Source organism: Nestor notabilis, unplaced genomic scaffold (genome assembly GCF_000696875.1).
Source record: "Nestor notabilis isolate BGI_N333 unplaced genomic scaffold, ASM69687v1 scaffold15262, whole genome shotgun sequence".
Lineage (NCBI taxonomy): Eukaryota > Metazoa > Chordata > Aves > Psittaciformes > Psittacidae > Nestor > Nestor notabilis.
In genome coordinates, this window is record NW_009919825.1 from 12551 (window position 1) to 34291 (window position 21741).

Sequence of the window (21741 nt, forward strand, 5' to 3'; positions counted from 1 at the left end):
ACAAGCAGGGGAGGGTATTCTTGCCAAAAATAAAGGCTTCCCAGAATACACACATGCAAAGCTATGTGTTAGTAAAGCAGAGACGTTAGTAAAGATATTCTGCTATTGTAGTTTGGTGGTGACAGCTTGGTTCCTTTGGTTAGTCCAAGTGCTATAAAAATATCAAACTGTATAGAAAATTTCTGGTGCTGGACTTGATTTGATAAAAATACTGAAATCTCTAGTCGTGTGCAATTACTCAGGATATGAAATAAGGCAGATAAATCTTGGCTGCTCATTAAAAATGGATGGTCTTTTTACAATGGGCAAATAACATGAATTTAATATGTTCTCTTACAATTAGTAGTTAGTTGTCCAGTCAATCTTGTCATAGCTAAGGAGGTTGAATAGCAAAACTTTGGAGTGGACCCTGCTTTCTTCCGGAATGTCATTAGTTCCTTAATTATAGCACTGTGCAAATTACACATTCGATACTGGTGTATGAAAAATATTTCAGTAATTACTGATGGTATCTGTGTCACTGGCAATGGAGCATTAGGGACTTGGTTTCATTTCACAAGGTACCTTGGGAAAACCTTTTATTCAAGTGCCACATAGTACACTGGAACTGTTCTGTAACCCAGAAAACTAATTTTATAGTATTCACATAAATCTTTGTGTGCCTCAGTGAGAGCTGGGCTTGAGAATCAGGTGAATTATAGTGGTCACACTAAATCAGGAAGGCTGGCTTTCCACTGCAGGTTATCAGCTGCCTTACTGCTGGCAAGACTCCTGGAGGAAAAAATGTGTTTAAAATATAATTAGCCACGTATTGTCAGAGCGTCTCCTTGTGGTCAGGAAGGATTTGAATTCCAGGCATTGGCCTTAAAGCAAAACCAAGTATTTTCTGTTAACGTTTCAGGTCCCAGCAGTGAAAACTACAGTGAAGATAGATCCTGTGTCTTTTTAGCATTGGCTGCTAGCGTTTCAAATTATAAGTTTCAACAGAGAAATAGTTCACCTGAAAAGTACAAGGAAGTTGACAGAGACACCAGGTGTGTTAACTGTAGTTGGATTTTCTTACCTCTGTGTGCACATCTGAAACGAGAAGATCACGCTCTGACCAGGACCTCTGACTCAACAGAAATGTATAGTGCAGCACCTGGAGTATATTTAAATTCTACCTTAGACCTTGACTTGGGTGTAGAGGGCAGAGAAAAGCCTGAGAGGTTTCCTGTAGCTGCTCACCTAACCCTCCAGGTGCTGTGTTGCACCATAGACATTTTGGGGCAAATGGAGGAAGGATTCTATTAAATGAGTCATAATCTGAATGTGAAACTAAAAAAATTAGATTAACTTACAAGTGCTCTGTTTTGTTCCTGTTAACCAGAACTTAGAGTGGTAGAGCATTTAAATAAACTTGCATGATAGAAGTTATAATTCAGTCCAGCTGAGCATGGGCAGGAGATTCATGGTTTAATATGTGTTGAGCAAGGCATGGTGGAAATAAAGCGTTCCTGTAGGACTGAGCCTATTGCCCTAAGCTTCCTTCTAGCCTTATTTATGATATTGGGTAAAGCTGGACAATGTTGGATAAACGCAAAATTATGCACAGTGGACTCTTTTGAGCTTTACATAAGCTGCAATCTGCTGCATTTGGCAATTCTCATAATTTCTCCATTGAGGTGGGAACTAGCTATGGCTTGTTGTGTTTGCTTTTACCAGTGTTCTCTGAGGACACTGCGCTAGCCCCTTCAGAGGAGAGAGGGAGTGTGTCACAGCAAGCTGCTGTCATGCAGCTAGCTCACAGCAATGTCCTACATTGATGATGAGTGATCCACTTGCACCATCTCTTCCCTGCAGGAGTGCCCCGTGTGTCACGGTGCTGCAGAAGGACTGGAGATGCACTGGGATGTACTGCACCACTTTAAACCAAAATAGGAAAGAGGGCTTTGGCTCCATCTTTCTAGAAGGGGGTTCCCCCTTCCTTAGGGAAGCTGCACCAGCTCTCCTGCCCTGTGATGTTTATTGCTTCAACTTAGTCAGTGCTGTCAAGCAATAACATGGGCAAGGATCTTGTGATCAAAATTAGAAATGCAAAGCTTATTCCTTTAACCTGCCTATTAGCTGTAATGTTGGATCTTTGTATAAACCTTGCCCTGACTTTGGATGATGGCACTTTCAGATGTATGACAAGGAGATGGAGCTTGTGCTTCCAGGTGCACTAATAAGAAAATGTATTGCAGGCTGCTTCAGGAATGGAAATAGACAATGCTTGTAGCTAATGTAAAAATAGCTGCATGCTGTGTTTCGGCAGAGGTTTAAGCTGCTAGGTTGTGTGTAGTAGAGGTTTTGCTGCTGTCTGCTGAAGGGGAAATATGTATAAATTACTCAGCTGATCAAACTGTCTTTGGATTGTTGCTTCACTTCTATTCCAGAACCCCTGTTTTGCAAGTTGACTACTATAACCTTACATTGATGTTGAGGTGCATAAAAAATACCCTGTAAGGCTTCATAGGTAACAAATCTAGCTTTAATATTAGATTCACTTGGTTGTATCTTAACAAAGAAATGCCTGATTCTGTAATCTGTTTCTTTCTGCTCTAGACTTAGGCAATGATCCCTCTAACTTGCAGACATGAAGCGGCCAGTCTCAGCTAGAACCTTTGTGATGCCAGCCATGCAGATGAGCTAACTGTTGGTGTTTTGTGAAAGAACCTCTTATCCATCTTCCTAGGGGTTAGATGCATTTTGCTGCAGTAGTCATAATAAATTGATGATTTAAAATAATAAGCAGCCCTGAATTCAGTATTAAAGTATGTAATTGCGTGCTGTCTGCTGAATGACTGTGTCCTTGTCAGAGCTTACTAAAAAGAGCTGCAAATGAAAACAGAGCTCCTAACTTATTCTGCGGCTCTGCTAATGCTAGACCCTCTCAAAGAGTGAGAAAAATGCATACATTATAAAGCAATTACCAATAGGTGCTAATTGATATCACTATGAATCTCATACAATTTTAAACATGAAATAAAACTTAAAGTACTATTTAAAATTGTGAGCAGTGTTACACTAAGGGAGAAGAGAGATTCCATTAAATGTCAGTTACAATTTCAGGATAAATGCTAATTTTAGACCTTCATCTTTGTACTGATTCGGGGCTCTCAGCTTGAAATGGCTGACTAGCTTCTTAGGAGTTGGCTGCTGGAGCTGTAACGGGAATGCAATAGCATCTGCCTGCTACCTGGGGGGAATCTGCTGCTGGGTTTGAGTCTGAGCACACAGGTACAGTGTTTTAAAATCTGGACAGGGGACTGGTGTGCCTTTGGTAAGTGACGGTGCTAGTCTGAAAGTTTGTTAAAGAAAATTTGTTGCCCACAGCAGAGTCTCAGATGTCAGATTCTTAGAAGATAATTTAATAATTGAGTGGTGCAGGAATAGGAGCAGCTTGGGCTAGGTGCCTTCAGGGAGGGACCCAGAACAAAGAAATTCCTGGGGTTTTATACCCTTACATTCTATGCACCTGACCAACACACATTGCTCATGGGCCTTGCACATGCCTCTTGGTTTTGGTTTGGGATCTCCTTGTCTGCCATTGGTTCTTTGGTGGTGGTAAATTCCTTCTTATCTTCAGTTGTTGCTCCTTACTAAGGATTTATCTGCTTTATTTTCTAATTTGCATTGGCCTCCAGGCTTTCATTTACATAACTAAGCAGAGGTTGTTGTGGCCTAAGGCTCCAGCAACTTCAGGTACCCATGCTAAGCAAGACCACCCAGTCAGAACAACTTCGTTAAAGAATTCAGCTAACAACTTAATTCAGAAGTTGACTTGATGAAGATTGTGTCAGGTTAGAGAGTTGGTTGGAGCTGCTATACGTATTACTTTTCTCTGATCTTAGGTGCTGGTATACTAGGGAAGGTAAGAATTCAAGATGACATGGGAAGCACTTCTATTGGCTCGAGATCTCAGACTGCCCTCTAAGTATCTATCTGACTGGGGCTCACCCTTAAGTTGCTGTTGAGGTTCACTTCTTGCTTTGTTGCTTGATGGCTGGATTACTCTTCCAGGAGAAGCAGCCTCTATCCTGTGCTTTTTTTACCTTGAGAAAATTTGAGCATATATCTGCAACACTACAGCCTCCTCGTTAACAGCTGTTAGTGGTTGCTAACAAGGCGGCTGTAGGGTTAGCCAGTCCTTGGAGCATGTACCCATGATCACCTTTGCGGGGCCCTTGGACATCAGTAAAAGCAAGCTAATAAATAGAATACAAAGCTGTAAGAGCAGAAGTTTTCTCAAGCCAAGGAGGGCTCCAGCTCAGACATCCAGCTTCTTGTACAGTGGGGTCCCTGTAAAAAGGGTCCTCTCCTCCTGTGGCTGGTGCACAACTTTGTGAGCAAGGGACGGGGACGTTGGTGTGACATGGTCTCCAACAGTGCTGTTCCCTCCCAGGGGTGGAGAGGAAGTAGGACTAATTCACATCTCAAGTATACAAGCTAATAGTGAGAAGAAACATTGCTCAGCCTGTTACTCCATTAGATCACTACTGTATCTTTCAAAGGGTTTCTTCTCGCTCCAGTGATGAGTCAGGTTTCTTTGTTCAGTAATACCAGTGCTGATTTGGGGACAGGAATTTTTTATTCACGGACTGATCTGAAGGTGTTGCTTCCTTTCGCCCATGAGTTCCCTCACAAGGGAGGCAAAGCAGTGCTGCCCAGGGAAGGTGTTGCCAGCCCTTCACAGATCCGTGCATGCCTGCTTCTTCTTACCCCATACAGTAACGCATAACAGAGGTCAGGAAGAGTGAAATGTCTATAGGCAAGGCTAGCTTAAGGATTCCACTCTGTCATTCCTGCATACCTGCTGCAATGTGCCGCCCTCTCAGCTATACCAATAAGAATTCAAGATATTTCTTTGTGAGTTTGTTCATCAGTTTGCTTCAAAGCATATCCCCACATCTAGCCTGCAGACTACACCTGATAGGACACCGTGCTGCCATATGTGGGCAGGACAGCACCCAGGGGAGGAAGCTAGAGGTTGAAACATATTTAAATCCTTTTTGTCACAGATCCTTTTGTACTTTGAATCTGCCCATGCCAGTTTTCAGTAGCTTGCAGCTTTTGCCTGGACATCCATACCTTCTTGACCCTACCTTTTAAAACTGAAGCATGAGGCTGGAAATGGAGGCTTTTTATTTTCCTCTTCTGGTGCCTAAAATTTACTGGGAAGCTGGTACTGTAAAATTCGGCTTTGAACACAAGGAAAATGCGTTTACGGTTTCTTGGTACTTGGTTTAGCAACCACTGGATGTCAGTGCTGCTCCATGGAAGAACGGCTCTTCCCTGCTTCCTTCTCTGTGAATGTGAAGGAAAGGATAGCAGAGGCTCCTGATTTTTGTTGCTGAAATACTTGAACACCATTCACATTTCTTGGGAAAAAATTGCCGCAGAGATTAAAATATTTATTCATCGCACATACCTGAAACAACTACAGTGTCTCAAACCTCTAATTCTCAATGCAGGATTGTGCATAGGAGTTACTGCAGTCTGTGGAGCTTATGGGCTTCGTGAATCAGTCCGTGGACTGTCCAATAAGTGAAATAAAGCCTCTGGAAAAAAACTAAAAGCATGATCTTACTGGAGGTATAAATGTAGTGCTTTTATGGCTTGCAAATGGCACATTTAGCAACACATTATTTTTCAAGTTTAAAAAGTAAAATGTGCTGACAGATTTGAGGAGATTAAGTTGGATATGTAGCAAAAAGCCTGTCTAGACCTCTGGTTTTAGGTTTTTAAAATGTATTAAATACAGATCAAAAAATGCTTATAAATTGCACACAGATGTGTTATTCAGTTCAGGCCTTTGTAATAGGTTTGACTTTTTAAAATTGCTTACTGTCTTTCATTTTTATGCTCTTCACTCTTTTGTTCCTAAATATGACTGAACTACACTGTAGGAAGTGGGAGAAATAAGCAACCAAAAGCTTTGAGGCTTTTTGCAGTGTTTGCTTTGTTTCTGTTGTTGAAGGCAGTCTGAAATGTAGTTGCTGCCTTTCTTTTTAATTGGAGAGCAGAACACTTTCCTAGCTAAACCGCTGAAATTACAGGTCAGCAGCACAGTGCAACCTGCATCAGATGCCAGCTTATCCTTTGAAGCAAAAGTTGCTATTAATTTCAACTACTTTTTACCTGGAGCTCTTGAATGGTGTTCAGCTGGCATGCTGACTTTGAATATGTAACACCCCATTTTCCTCCATTTTAACTAACTGTATGGCCAAAATTAATCCAGGTGAGTATATGTGTAAGGCAATACAGTTATTAGTCTGTTATTACATGTATAATGGAAATCCTCTCTTTTACACAGCTGATTTAGCACACCTAGGTAGCATATCCATTTTATCTCTGCAAATGTCTAAATTGTCAACACTTTAAATGCCTGTGCTACAGATGGAAGTACTGCAATCAGTAATCAGCTGAAATCTTGACAGGGATCTGTGGAAAGCAGGCATCAGTGGCCTGAACCGTGCATTTTAAACAGTCAGTCTAGCATTTGTATATTTGTGGCTTATAAATATGATTAACTTGACTACTTCAGGCATAAAAACAATTGAAATGGAGGCTTTTAGTCAGCAAACTGTACTTGCAGAGATCATGCTGTTTCAGAGGTCACTTACAGCATGCCTAAGAAAAGAAATACTTTATTATATTGGACTTAGTTATAGATTGTTTCGATTCTGTAATTTTCTTTTCCCACAGAACCAGAATTAATAGTATGTTTCTATCAATTTTTATTGGGGGGGAGGGTCAGGGCATGGTGAAAAATATATATTGGTGCTGTTCCCTGACATTAAGTGGAATATTTCTATAGACCTGTTATAGGAGTTCTTTCCACATTTAATTTAGTTTCAGCAGTTCTGGTGATTTCCGGTGATTAAGGTAACTTCTTTTCAACCACAGCAATGTTCCTGTGCATTTAAGGTTTTTATTGTCTGTAGAGAAATACAATTATGGAAGTCTCTGCATCCATAAGTTTAAAATTTTTTATTTGTCAAGAATATTTTCTTAGTACAAGAAAGTATTGAAAATTCAATTCTTTTTAGTAGTGACTTTACTTGCTGAAAGATTAAAAAAGGAAGTCTTTTCCCCATTGAAATCAAAACTGCTATGTCTCTGGGTTTGGTGATAGGAATTTTATTATCATAGGTAGAAAAGGGGCCAGCAATCAGGTAGGGAAACTTCCAGGTAAAGAAATTATTGGGCTGGCTGTAATGAGGGAGACTGTGAATAGTCTTATTTAGGGAGGCAGTTGAGGAATTGGACATTACAATTGCAAATTAAATCCATTGTTGATAAATATGATTAGGAAATATTGGAAAGTGTGGACTGAATTACTTGTATTGCTTGTTTCTAAATCATCTGTAATCCCTCAGGAAAAAGGTCCACAGTGAAGCTGAAATTCAACATGTTTTACATGGATAAAGACATGTTTTTCATGGCACACAAAGCTGGAACACACCAATACTGATGCTAAAATCAAAGTAATTTAGTAGGAATGAACATAAGCAATAGCTACATTTCATATGTTACTCTTTCTGGTGCTGGTTAGTCTTGCGCATTCGGTTGATGCAATTGTGATCTGGCTGCTAGAAACATGTATATTATAGCCAGGTACATGGTTGATCAAACTGCTACTCGAATGTCCATTCATGCATGTGTTGGGTTAGAAACTATTTATTTTGATAAAAATCTGTGTTAGCAAATTTGATAGCATTTATTGTCAAATTTTATATAGGCGTTACGTTTATAAGTTCTCTATAAATTCTTGGCGTCTTTCTAAAATTTGGCAGCCCTTCAGTGTTCAGTTTCCCACTTTATTCCTTTGAGTTTTCTGCACTATTTTTGTTTGGTTTCTCACCTCTCTCCTTTGTGGGCTTTTTTTTTTTTTCCTTCTCCTTTCTTTCAGTGAAGGACATCGTTGAAATTAGGCTGTTACTTTCTTACATCTGGTAAAACATATGACTCTGCATTTTGACATAGGGAATTGAAGGTTGTGGGTTTGGTAAGGTTGGGGTTTTAAGCTGTATTTGTTATACCTTAAAGTTTAACCATGAATAATAAATAGTAAAGATCATGTCTTGTCTGCCATGGGATTACATTTTTCCCACAAGAGACTTTTTCTGTCAGTTTTTGCAAATGGAGAGTAGCTGACATGAGCATTTCATGTGCTGCTGCTGTACTTCCAGCAAGTTTGCTTACTATGTTTAAATCTATTTTATTGTGAAAGGGTAGAAATTAATGATCTTGCCTTGCCACAACAATGTTTTTAACTTTGCTGATTATGTAGATTCTGCATGTGGACTGTACAAAGCCAACAGAAACACTTTATAGACAGTCCTTGGTAAGTCTGATTTCAAGAGGCTCAGAAAAATACAGCACTGTCATTTTGTGTGTTAAACCAAATGCACAGTCCATTCTAAATTGTGATATCTCATGTTTTGAAGAGGACCCTCATCTAGGCAGCTGAAGACTGGGGCTTTTCTTCTGCAGTTCTCTACTGGCCACACAAGGTGGTGGTGGTGGGGATGTCTCCATGGGGTCCATGCAATGCCAGCTAACTACGCATGGGGAAGCATGTAACTGTTGAGGCAGGTGGTGGTGTTCACCAGTTCCATCCTACCTCTTTCAGGAGGGAAAAAGGCTCACTGGCTGGAAGCAAGTTGCTCTTTGGGCCTCATACCTCTGTGATGCATTTAAGCCTCATTACCTGCTATACCCTGTTTCTCTTCATCTTTGTCCAAATGAAGTCCTCACTGAAGTGTTGTTAAGTAGTTCTGTAAACCACAATGTCAAAACTAATAAAATCAAATCTTTTTACAGATGCAAATACTGGCATTATGACGATAACCTGCTCACCTCCAGTGTTGTCATTGTCTTCCACAATGAAGGATGGTCCACACTCATGAGGACGGTCCACAGTGTCATTAAGAGAACACCCAGGAAATACTTGGCAGAAATCGTGCTGATTGATGATTTTAGCAACAAAGGTATATTTGGAATATTAACACACTACTTGCAGAAAAAGAAACTTTTTGTTTTCTTTACATAGTTTTCTTTTGATTTATTACCTGCCATGGATTGAGTTGACTCTGCAAGAAAAGTAAGTTGCTTCTTCACAGTCTTTTCATTTTTTTCAACGAAGGGAAAGCTCTTTTCCAATGAACTGTTTTCATAAAGGTGGCAATCCTTCATGTGTATTCAGCTGTTTGAAATACGGGATTTGTGGAAGGCTTTCTACCACAGCTGTGGAGTAGTACATAGTAGAAAGCTGGGATAGCTAGTACCTCTCTCAGCTCTTGTGAAAACAAGTAATTCAAAAGTATTGAAGGAGTTTGGGTTAAGCCTGCTAGGAATAATTTCTTTCTTTATTCCATATAGGAATCCAGATTCCCTCTTTGTGCGTGTGTTGCTATAATAAAAATATATTCAAGGCTATTGAATTATTCTGATTAATTTTCAGTATCTTTTTGATTTTCAACACCCTATTTTAATTAAACATTGTGTTAAGATGTTTATTGTTTCTTATGGGGGCAGGGGCTTTTAAGAATTTAAGTGTTTTTAATTTCTGGCCTTTAACATTTTTACAAGTCCAGAGATTTTCCTCTTCCTTAGTAATATACATTCTGGTCTTGCTTTATAGCCAGGATGTACCTACATACCTTCGATTCTTACAAATATAAACATACACTGATTTCTTTTCCATTAATGTTAGTATCTTCAGCATTAATCAAGGCTGAATACAGAGAAGAACTGAAAGTGGTATGCTGGAGATAGATGATTGATTAGAGGAAACCTGTCTGGTTTTAAACAGATTTTAAAATCGTGTACCAAAGCTGCACATTCTGCAAGGTCTTATTGCAGCATAGTTCTTGAATAGAAGCTGACAGAGAAAAAGAGTAGATGCATAAATAAAAACATAACTATGAGTATTCAGGATGACAGTCTCTTCTAGACAGTGATGACCGTGGCTTTTAGGATCACAGGCAAGTTTGAACTGGTCAGCAGCATAGGATACGTTCCCTTTACCCTCCAGTTTGTTTCTATAATAGCTGAATTGGGTAGTGGCATGGAAAGCAGATGACTCTGTTCTGAAACCCTCTGTTTTATCAAGCGATCTTATCTTCTCCCAGTTCCTGCCTCACAGAAGGAGTTGTTGTCTGCGGGTATAAGCACTGTAAATTTTATAACTGAAATCGTCACATAGTTGAGGTTGCCTTTTATTGAGTATAAGTTGCTGTTAAAAGTAGTTATTGTCTGTTAATTTTTTACATCATACCTGTGGATAGGTAGGTATCATTTTCTGTTTGTTTTTACAGGAGAGGAAAAGTTACCTGTATTGTAAACTTAACTACATCTGGCTTAGTCTAATAAAGATACTGAATGCTACATTACAGTCTCCTATATCCTTTAACAGCTGTTGAGAATTTGGCTTAGGTATACATACACACTGTAAACCAAAAATATCTTCTCTCCTAAGGGAAATAATTTTAATAATTCGGTCAGCAGACATGTGCTATGTTTTTCCTTTTCAGCTGGGATCACAGCTTTCCTTTGGAGCTATTCAAGGACTGAGTTAGCTGCATAAAATAACTGTGACACTGATGGTCTCTAGAAAAATTACCAGACTTTTTACTAATGACTGGACTCAGTACTTGGGTTTCAAGTGAGTTGTACTGACTGTGTGCTATGTATATGTAATTCATGGAATGAGTTTGTCTGGCATAACAACTCATACTACAGTTTTCCAGTATATGACAATTGTTAAGTAGAGGCAAGATTTTTCAAGAAATTTGTTTCAAAATACAGAACTTTACTTATACATTCTGCTCATATATGAATGGTTAGCAGATACAGCCAGCCTGGACCTAACATCCAGCAGACCCTTGTCTCTCTATTTCCCAGACTTCATTTTCCTAAATAGCTTTCTTGAATCAGAAGATTCAGTAAAGCAAGCTCAAGATGCAGTTTTCTCATGTATGAATGACTGGAAAACAAGCACAGACTAGAATGGCTCTGAACACCTTGCTGCAACTGTACTGTTTCACTATAACAGTTCTTCAAACTGCTTTAGGCTATTACTTGGTAAACATAATTAACTTAATTTCAGTAATTCAAATTGCACTTTAGATGAAAAATGGCCAGGAGAATAGAATCTTGCTCCACTTCTTTCTCCCCAGAGAGAAGCATGAATTAGTACAGGCTGCGAAGCGTGCCAAGCCTCCTCAGTTGTTAGGAGAGCTGCAAAACACAAACACTCTTAATCACACCAGAGCTGCTGGTGGCTTTTTGCCTTTCAGCCAGAAGAAAAGCAGTGCTGACAGCACAAATACAGGATTTTCTCCTTCCCCACCTGCTTTCAGACTGCACACTTCATATCTGGCTTTCCACCCAGCAAAGAGTGTTTTGCACTCTTTGAGACCAACGCTGAGGGACATAGATGCTGAACTGGGTGGATGTTTGCTCGTACTCAGTGTGGCTGTCCTTATTTCTTAGCCACCACCTTCTTCAGCAATACAAAATTAAAATGGAGCATAGCAGTTGCAAACACTTCTAAAGGCTGGCTCATAAAGAGCCTTGCCTCTCCTCGATTATGAAAAATCCTCTTTCATCAGAAGGGAGTTACAGCTGCATAGAAGCTTATACATGTTATGCCTGACAGGGAAGAACAGTTCCAATGCTTGGAAAATGTCCTTTTCATTATAATTCCTTGTATAAAGTCAGTTGGGAGCAGTCTTTTTGCTGAACAACACTCTCCCTTCCTTCCTTAATCTCTTCTGCAAACAGCAGGGTTTGACCGTGGATAACTGCACAGAGAGATGTGCTGCATTCTGCTCGGGCATTTTTTCCTTTGTCAAAGCACAAAGGAAACAGTAGAAGATGACGCCAAGTCAGCTGAATGATGCTATTTCTGATATTTTCAATGGAAACCTCCATATTGGTGCTTGTTAGAATCCTAGAAGTGTTGCAGCAGCTTCTACCCCAGCGTCGGTATGGCCATGCTGCTGCTCATGGGGATTTTTTTCCTCAGTCTTGCTTGTGTTTCTTTACAGAAACAGTTTATTTTGCTGTGGTGCTAGCTGAGTGGAGGCTATGGTTGTTCTGGAAGGGCAATGAGAATTTATAACACCAGATTTTCTGAAGCTCCCTACAATTACAGTTGTATATATAGGTCTTCAGCAACTACTTGTTATGTGTTTAGATACCAGCTTGTTTGCTTTCTGAAGCATAGAGGTCAATATTTCAGCTGATGCAGCTCACTTTTGTAGCCCATGCACCTGTAAAGAGTGACTGCAAGGTAGATGCCAGCGTTCCTAGTAGCATTTAAAGGCTTTGTCTACATTTTGCATTTACTTGTTTTTGTTTTATTGTTACATTTCCCACTGTGATGCAGCATCCCATAACATAACCAAAGGGGATGTAATGAAAGGAGACAGGTAACAGTATTTTTATTAATTTGTATAACAGTGCTTGCAGTGGGGAAACTGTGCTTGTGTTAGATGAGAGCCCCGTATTAGTAGTATTACAGTGCAGGGGACTTGGGCAGCTGCTTTAGGGAGGACTTCTGATAACTATTTGTCTACAAACTGACATCCATAAGTCATAAGAAAAAACCTGCCTTCTTCCTCCCCCCTCCTTGTAATCTGCAGTGCCTGAAATCTTTTGGAGAAAGGACGTGGTTTCAAAAAAAAACCATTGAGTTCATGCTTTAATCATGCACTGAGACATGAGAGAACTCCCCAGAACAAGGGAAGACCAGAGTGGTGGTTATAATATTTTGAAAGGTGAAATACACATTTTTAAACAAAAAACAGAATGTTGTAAGGCTGTTGACAGATATCGTAAATACATGTTCTAGGCGAAGAAGATTTAACACTGGCCAAATGGTATTTCTGACTGTAAAAGTATCAGGATTTTATACACTACTGTCATGCAGGCTTTGTAATATGGCAAGGAGGAAAAATTCACTTTTCCTGTGGGAAATAGCACTTGCTGCTAACCTTGGCACTGTTTCAGATAATGGACTGCAAAGTCCTGAGATTTGTACTGTAGAAAAGCTTTACACAACCAATATGACAGGTTTTTACAGCTCCCTGTGAGCCTTACATAGCTGAACATTTGATAACTAAAACATTTGGCTTCATAGGCAGGAGAGCTGGAAATAACTTCAGGTTTTAAATCTTTAAAACATTCCTGACAGTCCTTCTGTAACACGTACTTGGAATTTGCAGAATAAATAATGGTGTGGTATAAAGATTCTCTTAGTACCACTTCAGTATGACCTCATAACTCTGTTGATTTTATCCTATAAAAATTTATATCACAGCTATCGTACCGCATATTCTATATATATTACATGGCATGTTATTCTATACAGCATATGTGATAAAACTGTTCTCTCTCTAGTCTGATATTTATGTATTCTGGATGTTTTCCTAACACACAAGGATTTACAAAAGAGATTGTAAATGCGTGTGGGAAAAGAGAAAAGTATATGTAAAACTTTTTAGTTGAGAAAATTTATTCTTTTGTAAAGGTGAAGAGGAGGGATAATAAGAGTATTAAAAGATAGTGGTTTTTGAAGATTGTTCTTCAGTAGAATTGCTGGATTTTCAAGTTTGGAAAATGTGCTTCTAGAAAACACCATTTCCATTTCAATTATTTATACGTAGCTTTTGTTTAATCTAGATTTTTTTTAATACTGTTAGCAAGAATATAGAACATACTGAAATGTAAGTTGCAGCAAGCTCCAGACTTCAATCATTTCCATTCAGGGTGAGGAAGATGTTGCTGCTGAAGCAACCTGATGGCTTGTTGCTGCTGCAGGGGACATCCTTCTCCTTCCACTTCTGCACATCCTCTCTCCTCTTAGATCAGCACAGGCATGGCCTCTAGCAGCCCCTTGGAGCCAGTGAAAACCAGTGCATGGATGCCTCAGCTGTAGCTGAGGTGGCTTATTTTGGTTCCTGACTGAGAGAAACTGAAGCTGTAGGCAATTCTTTTGAGCTTTTCAGTACAAAAATAGATTTTAAATGAACATCAGTAGCTAAATCAGCGTAGCCTCAAACAGCAAGCGCCTGACTGCCAGCCCTTCTGCCTTTGTGAGTTTTCTCAACAGAATTGCCTGTGCGAAAATATTATGCAACGCTAGGATCCTTTTTTCAAATTGTGTGGTAGGAATGTGGTTTCCAGATTAGTTTAGCAAAGACCAATGTGCAAATACAAATCTGCAACCATTTAAGCATAGCCCATCATGATTCTTATGGGGTTACTCATCCCATTACTGACTAAGTCCCTTTGGCTAAAGGTTTTCACTCTCATCAGTATGAGCCACAGTTTTTCACTGCAGTTCTGGCCCTCCAATTATTCTTGCTATTTATTGCATTAAAAGATTAGCATAAGACCACCACAGCCCCAAAAGGGAACTGGTCTAGATGAGGGAGGGCATTAGTTTGAATATGGTGGGTTTCTGTCTCAGGTTTCCAAATTTAATAGACTGGCAGAACATTTTGTGAGGCAGAAAGTGAGTGAGGAGAAATGTTTAACTGAAAAAGTGGGACCTTCAACTGTACATGTGACATTATCTGATAAGGAAAGACCACGTGCTGAAGTGTAGAAACTTCTCTGCCTGGTTGAAATACTAGAGATGACCTGCAAGCCACGATGTGATCTATTGAAGTGACTGGGAATTGTCCACCCATCTCCCCGGTGGTGTGGCCCACCACTTCAGCTGCTTTTTCTTCAGCTGTGCCAGAGACAAACCTGTGCCACGAGCTATGAGCTCCAAGTCTTCAGCTCGTCAGGTTTAGTGTTTGTGAATAGTAGTACAAGCAGTTGAATTAAAGATTCTCTTAAATGTTTGTAGATACTTTTAAGTAGGGTTGATTTTGGTTGTATTAAGAGTACAAAGCTCTTTATTAGTAAACCTTACAATTATTTTTTTCGTTGTTATTTTATAGCACACTTACAAGAGAGGCTCGATGAGTACATTAAGCAGTGGAACGGCCTTGTAAAGGTATTTCGAAATGAGAGGAGAGAAGGTTTAATCCAGGCTAGGAGCATTGGAGCCCAGAAGGCTAAACTTGGACAGGTAGGAGCCAGTTCACACACAAGTCTTGTCTTTGGGGAAGGCGGAGGTTGGGTAGGGGAGATGAGGTCTTGGTAGTTCTATGTTCAAACAGATCTGTTGGAATGTAGTACTGTATTATTGATACTGTTTTTAAAGGGGATTAATTTAATTTATGTAAGCTTCATTTTTCTGTTTATAATATGAAAGTATTTCAGGGTAAATAAGCTTAATTAAATCACTGTGATTTCTTGTACAGAAATATGAATTGCATTACTTCTTTTCTTTTGAAGGTTTTGGTTTACCTTGATGCCCATTGTGAGGTGGGAATTAATTGGTATGCGCCACTTATAGCTCCTATATCTAAGGACAGGTAATGTTCTCCTGTTATTTTCAGTGTCTGGCCCCTTAGGAAGAAAAAGTCACAGTAATGATCTTCACTTTTCAGGCTATAGTCAGTATGGTTTTTATCTATATCAATGCGTATGTACATCAAACTATGTCAATATTTGCCATATGATGATTTTATTACCTCCCAGCATAAAAGCTATGTGAGGGGGAAGGAAAATAGGCAAATAAATCTCTGGATAGTTTATTTTAATAGGCATACTGAATATTTTGCTTAGTATAGATTAGATGTAAGACAATGCTTGTCTTTTGCAATGATCTGAGGCACTGTTATAAAAATGTTCTGTTCTGGCTGAATAAGGAGCCTGATCAAACAAAAGAACTAAACAAAAACATGATTTTTGGTAGAGGAAAAGCAGCAGTAAGTATTTGATTTTAATGGGGATGTAAAGCCACTGTGATCTCAAGAGTTTTATAACTTTCTCCTCTTTGGTCTTGCAATGTGGTCTTACTTGTTTTCTCTGGAGCACTTTGGAGCATTGTCTGTAGTGAGCCAAGGCCAGGGCTTGAGCCTGTCTCTGCCACAAGCCCAGGCACTTGCTAGGAGTCAAGTGGTGGAAATGCCTGCACTGTGTGTGTGGGATCTGTGAGAGGTGACAGAGGAGGGGAATCCCCAGGGGCTTCATTTCTTCCAGCTGTTGAAATGCTGTTGTTGCTGTGTGCTACTGTGCTCTTAGCTTGTGTGGTCAGGGGGTATGTGTGCTTAGGAAACCACGTACATGTTTAAACTCTTTAATCCCATAAGATAACTGCTTAATCCTAAAAACCTATACATTAATCTGTTGTATTATCAGAACTTTCTTGAAGAGGTGGGTTTTGTGTATCTTAAAGACTGTAACTCAGCTTCAAGACTATATTTGGGACAGGATACTAGAGGGAAGGTGGAAATGCCTGTGTGCTTTCATCAAATGTGTGTTATTCTTCTGCATGAGAGAGGCTGGTGAGAACAGGCAGCCTTAGAGGCATTCTCCAGCACCACCTGCAGAAGCAGTGATTACACAGCGGTTACGGGAGAACCAGTGATGCTGAGGCATGTGGTGCCAGAGGGCAGTGCTCAGCAGCCTTCTTCCAGCCCTGGTACCCTGGGTGCAGCGTGCTGCTGCTTTTGCCTCAGTGAAGGCACAGAGTTAGTGTTTCTCTTTTGCCCACTAATCTTTCTGTCTTATAGGATTTGACTTAAAATGATGGAAATACTCCAAGTTTGGTCACCGGGAAACCCATTTGGAAAATCTGGGGAGAATAACAAGATAATGTCTTTTCCTTGGTGAATATTGTATGTGATAGATCACAATGAGGAGCATATTGCAAATCAAACAGGAAAAATCCTACTGAAAAGTGCTGCTAGGAGCACCAGTAACATTTTTTCATCCTGAGAGGTTAGCAGTTGAATAGGACAGAATAGTGAAAATCCATGTTTATGATTGTAAAAGCTAAGAGCCTTATCATACTTGTTGACAGCTGAGATATAATATGAATAGAAATTATGGGAAATAATAATACTATGAGAACCCTATGGGCTCCTCTGTTGCCTCCTGCAGTGCTTTATTAGAAGATCAAAGAAGTAGACATAGAGCAAAAAGTATTGATAAACTAATTGATATATTAGCATTTCAGACCTAACTCTTCTGCTTTCAGAACTTCTTAAAACAGCATAATGACTATCTCTTTTTTCTTCTACTGAGGCTTCATTTTTTAATAGTATCTTTACAAGTGACTTTTCATATACACTGCTCCATAAGCTTAATAATTAATGGTGTAAATTCCAGATTAGACAGATTACTCTTCTGAAATTGTATTTTGCTCTTTCTTTCCCTTCCATAAATGTTTCAGAACTGCATGTACTGTACCTCTAATAGATTACATAGATGGAAATGATTATTCCATTGAGCCACAACAAGGTGGGGATGAAGATGGTTTTGCCAGAGGGGCATGGGACTGGAGTTTGCTATGGAAACGAATTCCGTTAAGCCACAAGGAAAAGTCCAAACGAAAGCATAAAACTGAGCCTTATCGGTAAAGAGAGCTGTTTACATACTGTGAATCACAGTGAATAATTGTCTAAACCCTTTCGTTTTTCCCTTCCTCACCTCTTTTCCCATGAACTACGATCCGTGCACGCGTGCCACACGGGTCCTTGCACATAACTGCATCTTCCCTGCCACCATCTGCCACCCTGCAGAACCACATGCACTGTGCCGCTTATAGATGTCATAGATGGCAACACTTATAAGATTGTGCCCCAAGGGGGTGGTGACGAAGATGGGTTTGCGAGAGGCGCGTGGGATTGGAGTATGCTATGGAAGAGGGTTCCCTTGACCAAGCGAGAGAAGGAAAGCAGAAAGACAAAAACTGAACCGTATCGGTAAACACTAAATCACTTACCCATTTCTCTTTTTTCCTGAAGTCAATATTGATCCACTAAAACATGCATGTACTTCTAGCCTGAAAATCTCTGTATTTCTAACCACACCAGCTGCTTTGTTTAACCAGACCTGTTTGCCACAACTATTTGCTCAAAATACCTTTGCTGCCTTGTCTTGCCCCTCTGTTCCTGCTCTTGTGTGGTTAATAGGGTGCGCATTAGAATGACAGGGTTTTGTTTGGCAAAATAAAATACTGAATGACTCTGTTTCCAGGGAAAACTTAATTTAGCTATGGTATTTTCTTAAGAAGTAGTGTTGGAAACAACCATGCTTATTTAACCATTTGATTTGAAATAACGAGCATGCTGTGAGTATTTATAATAGCCGGTAATGCATAAAATCTGTAACATGCTGTCATGGCTTGATGCATGCACACAGCTCATGGGTTACGCATGTGCATCAAGAAAATCCCTTTTGTCATATTTCTCTTACTTGCTTTATACTAGACCACATCTGACGAAGAAGCATATTGTTTAAGAATCTTGGCTTAATATTTTCTAAGGTTCCAGTCTGTTTGGGGATTTTAATTTAATACACATAACAGTTAAAAAAAAATGAAGAAAGAAAGGAAAAAAAAACCCACCACCTTATTTTCTAAGAAAACTCCAATAACTTTCACAGAAGTCCCACCTTTTTCTTATGGTTTGTAGTGAGGTATGTTTTCTTCTAGCACACAGAAACTGGCTAGAAACCTAGCTTAGGAGCTAGGGTTTCTGGATGGCTTTTCAAGATTGGGAAACTGTGGTTCTGCTGGTTTTTATTACTTTCCCCTTCACACTTAACTAATCGTGTTACTACATTTGAAAGCAATCCTCACATCTTCAGAATCTAATGTCTTCTATTGCTCATATATATGATTTAAGCATTGCAAGAACTGCTGTTGGTAATTCCCTATCCTCACCCATGATTGTTCTCTGCTAAAATGGCAACACATGCAAGGAAGTTATGAAGCTTTGATCTGTTTTGTATACAGTATAAATAATACCATTTTCTGACAAGGCTGTCCACATTGGAACTTTAATATTCTCTTAGAGGGGGATAAACTCTTTCAAACATTGCTGTTGTGTTCTGTGTTTACCATCCAAACAGGTCTTAAAATCCTTTAAACTGTTCCCAGAAACACAGAACACATGTTCTCAGAATCGTTTAAAAGATGACTTTATTTTTAATAATACTTTCAAGAGTTACAGTGCTTCTTTTAAAAAGAGACATTCCCTGCATCTGTTTATGTCCAGGCTGTATGTATTTTGTTGCAGCAATACTAAGGCAAGTAAGACCAGGTAAAAGTCTTGCTGAAACTATAGCCAGGATTGCTTAGTTTAAAAAGAAACCAAACAAATAAAAAAAGCCTCAACAGCTTAAAGCACAGAAACAAACTTTTTGTAATGCGAGAATTTCCCCAGGACTTAATCCTTCTTTCAGTAATATTATGCTTACCTCTTCATATCCTATAAAACAAACTACGGAGCTTATGTGGATTTTACTGTGTTCTTAACACACTTGACAGCACTTTGGAGGCCAAGACTGAAACTTCACCATCTGAGGCCTCTACACTTGCCAAGTCTTTATAGTGCTGAGGAAAACCAAAAATGCAGGAAAGCCACAGGGCTGTGCTATGCAGTGTGCTTCTCCCTGCTGCGCTTCCTGTCTTCCTACCCTTTGAACCCTTGCGATGCAAAAGCAATGTTGGAGGCAGACAAGTAGGGGGACATTTATCAGTAACTGATGAGGTGATTTGGAGATCATCTGAACTGATAACCATTATACTTAGCTGGTACACCCAGCAGGTCTGTTTTTGCCATGCCCCTGCTATGCAGAGCAGGTATAGGTTAACCCTGTGGGTTACTTTTTCTTAAGTAGTTCTCCATTTATGAGCAGAAGGGAAATACATAACCATTGCTGTTAAAAGGAGCACCACTAAGTTAAAAATCTAATGGAATGGAGAGGCTGAATAGTGATAGAAATGACCTACCTCTCAATAATTTGGTCATGAAGGAATATTCCATTTGTGTTTTACTTGGCTCACTAGAGTGATCTGGACTCTTTGATCCTCCTCCTTTCAGTACTTCAGATCATCTGAAGTCAGAAAGAATTCACTTTTTCCTCACCAGCTTCTTATTTTTTTTATTGCCAACTTAGTAGGGACTCCAGCTTGTATCCATTAGGGTTTTTATGTACTTACTGATCCTCAGGTGAAAAATGCTTGGTATGTGCACTGGAAATGGCTTAACATATCCTACTCTGTGTTTGACTGTGAGCAAGCTACCAAAGAACTTTGGTTACAGCCATTCTGCAAAAATGCTCTAATCCAAACCACAACATCTTGTTGACACATTAAAACTTGTTAATTGAGCCTTGGCATACATGGAGGGATTTGCAAAGCCATTTAAAAAAATAAATAAATAAACCAAAATGGAAACCTTATAACTTAAATTCAGACCTTCTTAAAAATTCTGCCCAGTATAATGAAAAGTGCCTAATATGGCAGCAGTAGGGAAAAAAAAAAAAACAGAGAGAGGAGACACAAAGGTTATCATCTAGCCAGAAAAATTCTGTTGCTTGCTAATAGACAGTGTTTCAATGTGGCAGCTTCTCAGAAAGTAAACCTAAGTTTGCTATGCTGTCTCATTCTCAAAAACTTGAACAACTTTCAAGAGAGTTTTGTCCCACTGATTCTTACCTTTTCTATTATTTTCTTTAATAGAAGCATGCTGGCTGGCTGAATAAATAATTCCAACCAAAATTTTGTATAATTAAATTTAAGGAAAAAAAAAAACCCCAAACCAAAACCACAACATAATAAAAACTGTGACTTCACATCTGAAGATGTCACTTCAGAAAACTGCTGGAAGTTGATGACGAAGCTTCATGATTTTTCAGTGCATTGCCATTTTTCTAATCTTTATTATATGTTAACAGTGAATTGCTTCCTTATTTAATGATTTCACTGAGTGTTATCATATCCTTTTGGCAGAAGGACTTACACTGTCTTCCTCTTTCAGGTCCCCTGCAATGGCTGGTGGATTGTTTGCCATTGAACGCGATTTCTTCTTTGAACTGGGTCTCTATGATCCAGGGCTTCAGATTTGGGGTGGTGAAAATTTTGAAATTTCTTACAAGGTAACACCAAGAATGGAAAACTAATTCAATTTACTAGATCTTTTTTTCTGTAAATACTTCTGCTTGGAGGTCAGACAGACCTACCTCTGATTTGCACCACCTCTGCCTTGTGAACGTGCAGCTCATAAGGTTTTGTTGTGGGGAGCTGTTGTGGCAGAGATGTGTCCCCTCAGTGTTTCCTTGTGGGATTAGGGGCAGAAGTGTTCAGAGAGGTGATCTGGCGCTGAGACCTGAATGCTGAGTAATCTGGATTTTGTTAATGGTTTGGGACACTCTGAAATGTCTAATCTGAAACCGGACTGGACAATCTGGGGGGGAGGACTGCCTGCTCTCATGATGAGTATAGACAAGTGTCATTTCTAATGAAGGTGATTATACAGAACAAGTAGTACTCAGTTTATGCATAGATGCCTGTAAAGTGTATAATGATGCAACAAGAAGTAATCTGCCCTGCTTTCCTTCTCCCTACCATTTTATGGGTGGAAAGTGATCTCATATACTTTTCAAAATTTCAAGAACTTCTTTACAAGAGATGTCTTCACAATTGAAATGCTAACTGAATAATTCATAATCACAGAAGAAGATTTTATTTTCACTCCTAGGCATATGCATGCTCTTCAGTTAGCAGGAAACATAAGATGATAATCATTAGCTTCTTGTAGCTTCAATATTCATAATGACACAAGTGGCAGACAG

At 39.4% G+C, this 21741-nt stretch overlaps 1 protein-coding gene across 1 annotated transcript in view; it reads left to right on the forward strand.

Annotated features, from left to right (window-relative positions):
* Positions 1–21741, forward strand: part of GALNT7 (polypeptide N-acetylgalactosaminyltransferase 7) — a 40784-nt gene that overhangs the window by 9945 nt on the left and 9098 nt on the right. Inside the window, exons 3-7 of the mRNA XM_010010417.1 lie at positions 8851–9017; positions 14988–15118; positions 15388–15467; positions 17333–17515; positions 20928–21045. Coding sequence (XP_010008719.1) covers positions 8851–9017; positions 14988–15118; positions 15388–15467; positions 17333–17515; positions 20928–21045 — 679 coding nt within the window. The remainder of the gene's footprint in view (positions 1–8850; positions 9018–14987; positions 15119–15387; positions 15468–17332; positions 17516–20927; positions 21046–21741) is intronic.